The sequence below is a fragment of the Ursus maritimus genome, unplaced genomic scaffold, assembly GCF_017311325.1.
Source record: "Ursus maritimus isolate PB19 unplaced genomic scaffold, ASM1731132v1 scaffold_1, whole genome shotgun sequence".
Classification (NCBI taxonomy): Eukaryota; Metazoa; Chordata; class Mammalia; order Carnivora; family Ursidae; genus Ursus; species Ursus maritimus.
The window spans coordinates 32,532,957-32,546,205 of record NW_024423343.1 but is presented as its reverse complement, the minus strand read 5'-3'; the positions used below and the strand labels follow the sequence as shown (position 1 = coordinate 32,546,205).

The 13,249-nt window shown below is 36.4% G+C and overlaps 1 protein-coding gene and 2 non-coding genes across 4 annotated transcripts in view; all 3 read left to right on the top strand.

The window, feature by feature from the left end:
- NOP58 (NOP58 ribonucleoprotein) overlaps positions 1-12,648 on the top strand; it is a 29,509-nt gene extending 16,861 nt beyond the window's left edge. For both annotated transcript variants that reach the window (XM_008687372.2, XM_008687373.2), the window contains 10 exons: positions 529-593; positions 1,771-1,905; positions 2,683-2,828; positions 3,807-3,933; positions 5,641-5,804; positions 6,884-7,018; positions 7,212-7,273; positions 8,972-9,105; positions 11,846-12,015; positions 12,378-12,648. In XM_008687372.2, the coding sequence (XP_008685594.1) occupies positions 529-593; positions 1,771-1,905; positions 2,683-2,828; positions 3,807-3,933; positions 5,641-5,804; positions 6,884-7,018; positions 7,212-7,273; positions 8,972-9,105; positions 11,846-12,015; positions 12,378-12,428 (1,189 nt within the window). In that variant the 3' untranslated portion in view covers positions 12,429-12,648. The remainder of the gene's footprint in view (positions 1-528; positions 594-1,770; positions 1,906-2,682; positions 2,829-3,806; positions 3,934-5,640; positions 5,805-6,883; positions 7,019-7,211; positions 7,274-8,971; positions 9,106-11,845; positions 12,016-12,377) is intronic.
- On the top strand, positions 2,889-2,970 carry LOC121099958. The gene has a single exon (XR_005831683.1). It is a non-coding gene; the product is annotated as a small nucleolar RNA SNORD11B (small nucleolar RNA).
- On the top strand, positions 4,087-4,170 carry LOC121099956. Its single transcript, XR_005831680.1, has one exon. It is a non-coding gene; the product is annotated as a small nucleolar RNA SNORD11 (small nucleolar RNA).
- Positions 12,649-13,249: the final 601 nt, after the last annotated feature.

Below are 13,249 nucleotides of genomic sequence, written 5' to 3'. Positions count from 1 at the left end.
GTGCTGCGCTTTTATTTACCTGCTGATATAAAGCCTTGAAACCCTGTAAAAATCATATATGAGCCAACATGATTTGTACTACACAGCATTATCCTGTTTGTCTTTCACAAACAACTCCTATTTCATAAATACAGGTTATAGCAGGACCGGTGTATTTTCTTCTTCTAAGATTTTATTTCAGAGAGAGTGTGCAATCATGAATTGGGGGGAGGGGCAGAGGGCGAAGCGGACTCTCCCGGCCAAGCAGAGAGCCCTATCTGGGGCTCAGTCCCACAGACCTGGGATCATGACCTGGGCCAAAGGCAGATGCCCAACTGACTTAAGCCACCCACACGTGCTTGTATTTTCTTTTTAAATGTGTATTTCCTAATTTTGTATGTTGTATTCTTGTTCAACTGGTTTTCCTATGTTGGGAAAATTAATGTAGCTCCAGCGAGAGGGATTTGGGTTTAAAAAAAGTTTTTTAAGATGTTAAACTCTTTTTGTAGATGCTGTCAGTAATTTTTTATTTTCCCCCCTTATTCCCAGCTTGTCCCGATACAGATTGAAATTTAGTGCTGATAAAGTGGACACCATGATTGTTCAGGCAATTTGTAAGTATAGTGCATGTGAGGTCTGATCTGTCTATTCTTGTAACTTTTTCTTGCCGTTAAAACTGTGTCTTTTATAATTTTATTAGTTGAGGAAGGAAAAGGAGATTAGTTAGAATTTTTAATAGTGAAATAAATAAACGAGATAATGCAGAATAGAAAAGGGAAGCTACGCATAATTTGACTAGTTGGAAATAATGTCAATTAACACTAGTGATGTTAACAGATTTGTCTTTTTCCATGAAGCAAATCAATAAGTGGCATCTCTTGCATTGTGCTTTTTTCACTTGGCTTTTTAATAGGTCATTCTCCCATGTCATTAAGTGAATTTTGGAAACCTCAAACTCTTCAGTTTCCAATTTTAAAAATCCCTTTAAATGGCAATTGCATTTCTGGGTATGTAGTCCAAAGAATTGAAAGCAGGTACTCACAGATACATATACACCTGTGTTCATAGCAGCATTATTCACAATAGCCAAAAAATGGAAACAACCTAAAAACCCACTAACAGATGAATGGATAAACAAAATGGGGTACATACACATAATGGATAATTACTATTTTTAAACCTTAAAAAGGAATGAAGTTCTAGTACATTACAACATGGATGAGTTTTGAAAACGTGCTGAGAAATAAGCCACACGAAGAAGACAGCTGCTGTGTGATTCCACTTAGGCACCTAGAACAGGCAGATTCATAAAAGACAGGAAGTAGAAGAGATGACCAGGAGATGGGGGAAGGTGGGGGTGAGGTGTTAGTATTTAATGGGTGCAGAGTTTCCATTTATAGATAATGAGAGAGTTCTGGAAGTGGGTAGTGGGTGATTGTTCATTGTGAATGTGCTTGATGCCACTGAAACCTACAATTGAAAATGGTTAAATGGTAAATTTTATGTATATTTTAGTTTTTTTGTTTTTTTTTTTTAAGATTTTTATTTATTTATTCAACAGAGATAGAGACAGCCAGCGAGAGAGGGAACCACAAGCAGGGGGAGTGGGAGAGGAAGAAGCAGGCTCATAGCGGAGGAGCCTGATGTGGGGCTCGATCCCATAACGCCGGGATCACGCCCTGAGCCGAAGGCAGGCGCTTAACCGCTGTGCCACCCAGGCGCCCCTGTATATTTTAGTTTTTTAAAGCCCTTTTAAATTCCTCTTTTCTCTTTCATTTTAATCTCCTGCAGCCTTGTTAGATGACTTAGATAAAGAACTTAACAACTACATTATGCGGTGTAGAGAATGGTATGGCTGGCATTTCCCCGAATTAGGAAAAATTATTTCAGATAATCTGACATACTGCAAGTGTTTACAGAAAGTCGGTAAGTAACTCTCCTTTAAGGCATTAAAAATAACAATTTATTTGCATCCCAAAACATGAGTTTATAGTAATTTTTTTTTTTAACAAGCTTCCCAGAGTTCCTCACGACTTACGTGTATTTTGGGAGTGTAGTCAAATTAGTGTCTGTTAGAATTCAGAAACTGGTAACTTGAACTTTGATTTCAAAGGCCGGTACAGCAAGAGAACATTTTTCTCTGATTTGGGTTTTCTTAAAATGGCTTCTTAAGGTGGAATGTATCTCATAGTGAATTTACCATTAATAGGGATAACTGTAGACTTGGGATATCCTGCAATATGTTATAATACTAAAGCTGGTACTGCTGTCTATACTGTTAGTGTTACATTCCATACCACTGTACAGTAATATTATTAGTAGAAGAACCTAAGCATTGTTAATAAATAGGACTTACCAGGCTCATATTGCATTACCATATTACCACCCCAAGAATTCATACCACTGGCTTTAATAAAACTTTAACTATAAATTGTCTGTTACAGTATTATTAGTCCTTTTTCATGGGGTATTTTGTTTTTATTCTAATTTATATCTTTTTGGAGGGAGATGGTGGGGAGAGATTTTAATCTCTAAAAATCAAGCCTTACGTGAGGAAACTTAGTAGGTCAAACTTGTTGCTTTTTGTTTTGTTTAGGCACCCTTTTCATTGGCTTATCTCTACTTTTTTTTTTTTTGACTATTTGGATTTTATATAATTTGTTGAAGAGTGATTCTCCCTCATCCTCTGCAAACATTCCATAGGCGATAGGAAGAACTATGCCTCAGCCAAACTTTCTGAATTACTGCCAGAGGAAGTTGAAGCAGAAGTGAAAGCAGCTGCAGAGATATCAATGGGAACAGAGGTTTCAGAAGAAGATATTTGCAATATTCTGCATCTCTGCACTCAGGTAAACTATACACATGGAGAAACTAGTTGTGGTGGGACCGGCTATGTAATAATAGTTTTCTGATGGCAATGATGATTTCTCAACTCACAATTCACCTGATAAATATGAGGGTGTTCAGTCACTACCTCATCTGATGCCATCTTGCTCTATATACTTAGAGGGGGAAGTACATACTGAAGTAAGTTGAAAATTTGTGTTGTTAGTATTGTCTGGCTAATGAATTATGAATCCATTAAGAAGACGGAGAAATACAACTTGAGTTATTTAATTCCAGCCTTTATGTTTGTAGCCTGGAGTGCTTTTCTTCCCCCTCATTTGGAGATCGCTAAACAAGAATCATAAAGAGGAGTCTGGCTCAGTCAGTAGAGCATGTGACTCTTGATCCTTGGGGTTCTAAGTTCGAGCCCCATGTTGGGTGTAAAGATCACTTAACAAAATCTTTTTTTTTTTTTTTTAAAGATTTTATTTTTATTTATTTATTCAACAGAGATAGAGACAGCCAGCGAGAGAGGGAACACAAGCAGGGGGAGTGGGAGAGGAAGAAGCAGGATCATAGCGGAAGAGCCTGATGTGGGGCTCAGTCCCAGAACGCCGGGATCACGCCCTGAGCCGAAGGCAGCCGCTTAACCGCTGTGCCACCCAGGCGCCCCCACTTAACGAAATCTTAAAAAAAAAAATAACACACGCAAAAAAGAATCACAAAGAGGATGACACAATGTCTAGCCCTCGGAGTTTTTAAAAATAGCAATAATATTGACTAATATTTTTAGGCAGTGTATTAGGTTGTTTGCATTTATTATCTCATAATATCTCTATTAAAATGGGAAGCTGAGATAAGGAATGCTTTGTTTTCCCAGGATTACATGGCTGATCTATGGCAATTTAGGACTCCAGTGTTTCAGACATGTGGTTTTTATGTGATTTTTTTTTTTTTTACACAAGTCATTTATGGTGTATTCATTTTGTTCCTTACACTAGGTAATTGAAATCTCAGAATATAGAACCCAACTCTATGAATATCTACAAAATCGAATGATGGCCATTGCACCAAATGTTACAGTCATGGTTGGGGAATTAGTGGGAGCACGGCTCATTGCTCATGCAGGTGATAATTTTAATGTAACTTATAAATGGGTATTTAGAGTAGATGGTTTTCTACCTAGGTTTTTTTTTTTTCATCTTCAAATTACATTTATTAGAAATTTTAGGTAATAAATATAAGTAGATGGTATATGGGTGAGAACTGAGGACCAAGTAAGTGTTCAATGATGATTCTGATACGTATGCCTGATTTCCTTTTGGATAATGAAGGCATCTTTAGTCACTACCTCTTCTGAGACACTTGGGGTCCGTTGTCAGAAGTTTATTACCATTAATGAGAATAATCAGATGAACACAGGAGGATGAAATCGGGTAATGTTTCCTGACTCTTGATTTCAGCTCAGGTCATGATCTCAGGGTTGTGAGATCAAGCCCCGCATTGGGCTCCACTCTGGACATGGAGCCTACTTAAGATTCTCTGTCTCTCCCTTTCTGCCCTCCCCCCCCCCATACCTCTAAAACAAAACAAAACAAAACACCTCATCAGATGAAATAGGAATAGTTTTCACAATAGGTGATATGTACCCTTGATTGAGAATCTGGTTCACTACTGAATATGCTATTTTAATATATTTGACATGCAAAATATTTTTAATAAATTTATAGTAAGACTTCGTATGTGTATATGGTGATGTTACAAAGAAGGTATGCTGCAGAAATATACTGTATAATTGAGTATTTGCAAATGGAGTGAAGTACTACTACATTATCGGAGTCATCGTTATAGTCCGTCACAGAAGATCTTAATGTGTCACCTGAATCAAAGTGTCAAAACTAGAATAGCTCCTATAACTGCATTATTAATCAGACATCTAGGATATTCAAATACCCTCAGCTGCGAGGTTGGGATTGATTGGTGGTTGTCTGCATCCAAATTTTCATAAACTTAACTTTTGTGGTCAGAGATGCAGGGATTAACGGAAGTATGTGTTGAATTTTAAATACGTATCTAGCGGTTGAGCATTAATGTCGAGGGTCTGTTCTGAAAAAATCCGTGCAATAAATCTAACAGCAGCAATTTTTTGTTTTTTTTTTTTTAAAGATTTTATTTATTTATTTGACAGAGATAGAGACAGCCAGCGAGAGAGGGAACACAAGCAGGGGGAGTGGGAGAAGAAGAAGCAGGCTCATAGTGGAGGAGCCTGATGTGGGGCTCGATCCCATAATGCCAGGATCACGCCCTGAGCCGAAGGCAGATGCTTAACCGCTGTGCCACCCAGGCGCCCCTCAAAGCAGCAATTTTTTGTACCTGATTAGTGTACTTAGAAGCACATCTCCTCATCCATATCTTCAACAACAAAGTGTGAGGAAGTTATCACATAGTTCTACTTTGAGATCTCCTATGAGTGTCCATCTATTTGTTTTTTTTTTTCATATCTAAAGTAGAATATTTGATGTCTAATATCCTCCTCTGTGGTATGCTCATGGAATGTAGAATAAATACCATCTCTCCGGCAGATAAGTATGATTGAACTAATAAGCTTAACCTTCAGTTTGTCATAAGCATTGTAAACCTCTGCTTAGGGTGCTACATGGATGAATCACAAATGCTGAGGCTTTTTAGGGGATCTCAGACTATAGAATCTGTATTATATCAGATTTTTATTTCCTCTGGTGGCTGTAATACTTAGATTATGTGTATTGTGTTTAATACATGGAACTTTCAAATACTTGGAATTGTATTCCTTGTAACTACTTTTTTCTTTTGAAGGTTCTCTTTTGAATTTGGCCAAACATGCAGCTTCTACAGTTCAGATTCTTGGAGCAGAAAAGGCACTCTTCAGAGCCCTCAAGTCTAGACGAGATACCCCAAAGTATGGTCTCATTTATCATGCTTCACTTGTAGGCCAGACAAGTCCCAAACACAAGGGAAAGGTGAGTTGCCTTTCTTCTGAGGCAGGTGGTTTTTCTTTTTTTTTTTTTTCACCCCCAGATAACTCATTTTCTGCCTATTCTGTAGTATGCAATAAATTTTTCTACTGTTTGTTTTTCGTTAAATAGAGAGTGGTGAATTCTTGAGCTAAAAAAGTACTTTGGTATACTGAAAGAATATAATAAAAGTGCTGGGGGCACCTGGCTGACTCAGTCAGTAGAGCATGCAACTCTTGATTACGGGGTTGTGAGTTCCCAGCCCCATGTTGGGTGTAGATCTTACTTTAAAAAAAATTTTTTTTACTATTATTTTTTTAAAGATAAAGTGTTAACTAATCTTGTTAAGCCATTTTCTTTTGCTGTATTAGGGTTTTTCTAGAATCCACCTGTTTGTGAGGGATGGAGTGGATGGCACAACAAAAGTTTTCTGTGTGGCAGGAAATCAATTTAATATCATCATTTATGAATTATAATAACCATGCACTGTGCTCAACACAGTGGGACTGAAGTGAATCCTTTTAATATCCCTGTGAGATGTAGGTTTTCTGTTTTACAGATAAGAAAGCTGAGTCTTGAGCATATTAGGTACTTTCAAGCTTTTTGTTTTAGGACACATAATTTAACAGAAACTGAAATGTTAAAGGGGGAAAAAAAACCCTGAAATGTTATAAAATTCAGAGCAGATTGATGAAAGGGGTTGATAAAATGTTAATTAGTTTAAAAGGGGGCTGTGCTTTTGCCAGATGACCTCATGACTAAGGTCACGGAGTAGAAATTAAAGGAAGGTATTACAAAGATAGTTTGAGCTTGTTTTAGACATGAACTACTGCAACATCATCTCATCCAGCAAAACAAATGGGGTTAACCAGTTAGCCATTGAGAGATTGATTCAGATATAATAAGATAGGTGGCTTGTGTTGTAGGATTCATAATACTTTCATAATTCCTGACTTTAAAAAATCCTAGAGTGAATGATAGAGTTGATGATTTGCTCCAGCTTTTCTCATGAATAAGTTATTGAGGATTTTAACATCTCAACTTGGAATATAGTTGAATGCCTCTAACTTCAAGTTCTCTATCAGATTTCTCGAATGCTGGCAGCCAAAACTGTTTTGGCTATCCGGTATGATGCTTTTGGTGAAGATTCCAGTTCTGCGATGGGCGTAGAGAACAGAGCCAAATTAGAGGCCAGGTTGAGGACCTTGGAAGATAGAGGGGTAAGGACCACATCCTGCCTATTGTAGAAGTGTTAGCTATCAAAAATTAATAAACTTTAAGTAGTTTATATACTTATTTCACCTACCAAGCAGTTTTATTTTAATGATAAATTTTAGTATGTCTAATAACATTTTTGTTTCTGCTAGTAATAGTTTTCCCTTATACTTACAAAGAATTGATATCTTTTCTTAGATAAGGAAAATAAGTGGAACAGGAAAAGCATTAGCAAAAACAGAAAAATATGAACATAAAAGGTGAGTACATTTGGGGGAGGATGGATGAACAATCTGCTTGATTAAATTTTAATTGAGGACAGCAGTGTTTATAACAAAACTTAAACACCTCCATGTCTGATTTTTTTCTTTGCTGTTTATTGTTTTCCATATTTCTAAATTTTAATCACATAAACATTTTCATATTGTAACAAATACGTATATAGCATATGTTTTGGCTCTTTTTTTAAAAGTCTTACTTATTTAAGTAATCTACCTAATATGGGGCTCAAACTCAAAACCCTGAGGTCAAGGGTGATATGCTCCTTCAACTGAGCCAGTCAGGCGCCCCTTGGCTTTTTTTTTCTTCTTCTTAATATTTAACTAGTTCATTTTCAGATGTTGATAGTAAATATCAGCGTAGTTTCTGCGTGGTATACCATCTATCAAAAAGAAAATCAATTCAGAGTTAATCCACAATAAAACCTATTTTAAAGACTGAAAAGTCTAAAAGTAGCTAAAAGGCATAATAGAAAAGTATTCATACCTCACCATGAAATGAACAAAAGATATGTGTAGGGAGAGGTATTTTGGTTATTTGACGTGATGTTCAGTACTAGTAAGGTTGTGATGATGGAAGTAGAATATGGTGCAGCTTTTCTGGGAAGCAGTTTGACAGTATGTGTCAGGAGTCTTAAAAATGTTTCTAGTCATTAACCCATAAATTCTCCCTTAGTACTCTTGTAATTCTTGAAGAATTTTAATAGTAAAATTTTAAACTGTGCAAGGAGTAACATCTTACTATAAATATATATTCATATGTATTTAAGCATACGTATTTAGAAAAATTATTTCCTTTACTCTGGAAAGAAACCAAAAGTGTTCTGTGTGCATTAAAATTTTATGTTTTATGAACTTTCCAAGTTTTCAGTAATGACCACATATATATTTTGTTGTTTTTAAAGTCAAATTTGGTGCTTTAGTTGGTAAGTGTGGATCTTTGTTTTTTAAACTGTTAATGTTTTCAGTGTATAAAAATTAAGCAGCCATGACTCTATAAATAAACTTAAGAAATGAAACATTCCTTAGCTTGTTTTGGGCGATTTTTTAATATTCTTCTGCCATTATGCTTTTGACTTTAAACACATGCACTTAAAGCACCAATTATGATATTTATTAGTTCTTGTTTTAGGCACTTAGTACTAGTTTTTTTTTCTGCTACATTAGAACAAAAGCAAATGTAGGCTTTTAGGGAATCCTTACCCATATGTATCCCCTTGTTCTTCCTTTTGGGGTTTTGTGATGAAATCTTCTGTGTTAACTTGATTTAGGTTTTTTGTTTTTTCATTGAATTACCCTATTTCTAAAATTTGAATTGTTTCAAACGTTTTTACTTCTGGAATAATCATTTGGTGTAAAGAAATTTTCTCCATTTTTCCCCATACTGATTGAATGTTTTTCTGTACCATAGTCATTATTACGTTGATGACTAAATGAGAATTCATTTTAGCTCACCACTTCTCTTGAAGTGTGATTGGAAAATACTTGGAAAATAGTGATTGGTACTTCTTTACCTTTTGGAAAATTTTAGTTTTCATAAACTGCCCCAAAACCACTAAAATGAAACAGTATTTTATGCTTATGTAAGTATTATCTAATGGCATTTCCTTTAAACTTCCTTAGACTTATTTCAGTTAAAAGTATTTATAGAGATTTTCTATAATTCTTTGACTCTCATAGTGAAGTGAAGACTTATGATCCTTCTGGTGATTCCACACTGCCAACCTGTTCTAAAAAACGGAAGATTGAACAGGTAGATAAAGAAGATGAAATTATTGAAAAGAAGGCCAAAAAAGCAAAGGTTAAAATTAAAGGTCAGTTTGAATTTTTTAAATGTTGTTTATATTTGTATTCATTACGAAAGACAGACTTCGTAAGTCTTGGGGTAGTACATGCCACTAAACTTTATTGTTAAACCACCCATATTGAAAAGTTAATGGTGTTTTTTAATAAGCCATCATGTTCCTTGAGAATAGTTAAGGTATTTATCAGACTTTGTAGAGGAATGTGAGAAGCATTTCTTTGAATATATGGAATCGTGTATTATGCTAACTTTACTAAACTTTAGTTCCAACCATGTGAACTATTTTGAGAGTCAGCTTAAAAAGAAAAAAAAGTTCGTGGTTTTTAATTTAGTTGCCGAAATATTTTGTTACATAGGTAAGTATAGAAGTTGCAGCAGTGGTTTTAAGTTTTGGCTTCTAAATAGCTTAGTGGTCAAAAGTATATTATCAGCAAATGTGGATTCCTGCCCTGGCTGAAGAAAACAAACAAGTTATTTAACTCCTATGTTTCTGTTTGTTTATTGAACGGTAAGGTGATCCCTAAGCCCGTTAATAGCATTTGAAATAGCAAACTCCAGTATCTTCACTTGTATATGCAGTAGGCTTTTCAAACTTAACATTCCTATATCCTTGTCACTCAATCTGTGCTCCACAAATTTGTCTGTCTTATTAATGGCAGTTCTAGTTGCTTTGGCCTTTAACCTTGACTCTTTCTTAAAACCCAAATCTATTCTGGCAACAAGTCCTCTTTTCTTTTCTTTTCTTTCTTTTTTTTAATTAAGATTTTCTTTTTATGGGCGCCTGGGTGGCACAGCGGTTAAGCGTCTGCCTTTGGCTCAGGGCGTGATCCTGGCGTTATGGGATCGAGCCCCACATCAGGCTCCTCCGCTCTGAGCCTGCTTTGTCCTCTCCCACTCCCCCTGCTTGTGTTCCCTCTCTCGCTGGCTGTCTCTATCTCTGTCTAATAAATAAACAAAAAAAAAATCTTTAAAAAAAAAAAAAGATTTTCTTTTTAAGTAATCTCTACACCCAGTGTGGGGATCAAACTTAAAATCCTGAGGTCAAGAGTCATATGCTCCACCGACTGAGCTAACCAGGTACCCCTGTTCTGGCAACAGATCCTCTCAATTCAGTCCTACTTTGAAAATATATATCCAGAATCTAACCACTTAACCACCACTGCTTTGCTTGCTTGCTTGCTTTTTTTTTTTTTAGATTTTTATGTTTTCATTTGTCAGAGCACAAGCAGGGGGAGCAGCAGGTAGAGGGAGAGGGAGAAGCAGGCTCTCCGCTGAACAGGGAGCCCAATGTGGGGCTTGATCCCAGGACCCTGGGAGGTAGACGCTCAACCAACTGAGCCACCCAGGAGCCCCTGACCACTGCTTTTCTTAATGTAGCAGCCATAATGGCACGCCCCATTAACTCTCTCATCTAGTTGTTTTTTTTTTTAATGATTTTATTTATTTTTTTGACAGAGACAGCCAGTGAGAGAGGGAACACAAGCAGGGGGAGTGGGAGAGAAAGAAGCAGGCTCCTAGTGAAGGAGCCTGATGTGGGGCTCCATTCTAGAATGCTGGGATTACGCCCTGAGCCGAACGCAGACGCTTAACGACTGCGCCACCCTGGCGCCCCTCTCTCATCTAGTTTAACTCCTTTGGCCACCTGGCCTCCTTGTTATTCTTTGTTTCTGCCAACTCTCCTCCTCTTCCAAAATAACCTTAGCATTTCCCCTTCTCTCTACCTGGAGTATTTTTCGTCGCGATAGGTGCGTCATTTCACTCATTTGCCTCTTCCAGTTGTTGCCTGACTGACTATCCTGTGTGAAGTATCCATATGCATTGCCTTCTTCAGTGTTTCTCTTCCTGCTTTATTTTTATTCTTGGCACTGATTACTGTGTAAAATATTGTATAATTATGTCATTTTTTCCCCTCCACTCCTAAAAAAAAAAGTTATACATAAGTTCAGGGATTTTTTTTTTGTCTGTTTTATGCCCTGTTATACCCAGTTGTCTAGGATATGGCCTGGCATTAGTAGGTGCTAAATAAATTTTTGGTGAATGAGTTTCTAATGATAGGTACCTGTTATTGAGTCCTCATTCTTATGTGCCAAGAATTATATGTTATCTCTTAAATCCAGTAAGATAGGCATCACTGAGTTTTATAGATGAGTAAATGGGGTTTACAGAAGTCAGTGACTTACTTTCAGGGTCACAGCAGGTTGAATAAACCCAGGTCTCTTAACTCCAGAGCACAAATTCTTTATTTTTTTTTTAAGATATTCATTAATTTGACAGAGCAAGAGAGCACAAGCAGGGGGAGCAGCAGGCAGAGGGAGAGGGAGAAGCAGGCTTCCAGCCCAGCAACGAGCCTGATGCAGGGTTCAATCCCAGGACCCCGGGATCATGACCTGAACTGAAGGCAGACGCTTAATCGACTGAGCCACCCAGGCACCTAGGTGCCACTCCAGAGCACAAATTCTTAATCGATAATTTCTAGTATAATTGACAATTTCCAAAAAAACATTGGGTTTGGAGATCAGATGATCTGTTCAATCCTAATTTCCATACATAGCTACATGATCTCATAAAGTTAGTGTTCTTGGACCAGGTAGGTATTCGAAGGACCTTTCCACTTAGAGAATTTTATAACAAACATGATGGGGAAAAATGACATCCCCCAAAATGATGGGGAAAAAACTGAGATTTGACACGTAGGGAAGCGAGGTCTGATATAGTGTTACTTGTTGTGTCTTTATACTTAACCCATTCAGTTGAAGAAGCCCCAGTAGCAACAGAGGAAGAAGAAGAAGAAGAAGAAGGAGTACTAGTGGTAGAAGAACAGGAGACATCTGTGAAGAAGAAGAAGAAGAAGGACAAAAAGAAACACATTAAGGAAGAACCACTTTCTGAGGAAGAACCATGCACCAGCACAGCAATTCCTGTATGTTTTTAATTACCAATACTTGCTAGCGTGGGCCGGGTCTCTGTATTTTATTGTACTCTCTATATTAGGAATGAGCAGGCAGTTAAGATGGTTTTCATTGAAGGAACGGTAAAAATAAAAATGATATTATATAAAAAAGGCCATTTCCCAAACCTAGAATCTTACTACAAAATGGGTTTACTTTGAGGAAGAGAGGGAGATTTTCATAGAGGTGATTTTTCTATTTTTAGGTTTTAATCTTTAACCCAAATTTGCTTTTGAGGGAAACTGATCTACTTTGCTTCTTAAAAGATAAAGTTATCATTACTAATCCATACAGCTACTGCTCTTTCAAAAGCATTCTTGTTTGTTATTTTCAGAGTCCAGAGAAAAAGAAGAAAAAGAAAAAAAAGAGAGATAATGAGGACTAATTGAAGGGAACCATCTTTGAATCACCGGGATACATCATGCTTAAGATTCAGTCAGGAATGTATCAGATCTTCTCTAATTGAGGGAAGGTTGGATGAAATGAAGTTACTAATCATCTATACCTTTTCAAACCTATCTGTGTCTTGACACCAATTCTGTTAACTTGATTATGTCATCATTTCTTAGAGTCTTTGTTACACAAATAAAAATATTTTCTTTGTATTTTAAGGTAGTTCTGTGATCTCTGTATTTTAGGTAGATCATCTATGATCCTTTCTATATTTTATTTAGCATTTGATGATTATTGCTTTGATAATTATAGCTGAAAAGCGAGAGTTGTGAATTGTTAATTTGAAACTTAGCCTTTTGGAAGGCTGTGATTAGGTGGACCAATTTAAGAGCCTCACTCTAATGTTTCTTTTTCCTTTTTGGACTCTTTTTTTCTCCTTTTCTCCGATTTTTCTGCCTTTGTATTTATTTAAATAAAGCTGTGTTTTGTGTTCAAAATTTTAAAATTAGGTGAGCAAAACTTTTCTGTATCCCTTCAGAAGGAGAAAAAAAAACTGTATCCCTAACTTTATTTTACTTCACAGTTTGGAATGGAGCAACAAAATAATTATTAACATTAACATAGATGCAGATTTTTTTCTAAGGTGACATTTTTAAAAGGATAACAATGATTTTATAGTAAAGAATGGGGAAATAACAGGAAAACAAGGTGACCAAAATAACATGTCCATGGGTATAAACCAGGACATAGAACACCAAAGAGAAATCCTTGTTTCTTTTTTTTTTTTTTTTTTTTAATGTTTTTTTTTTTTTT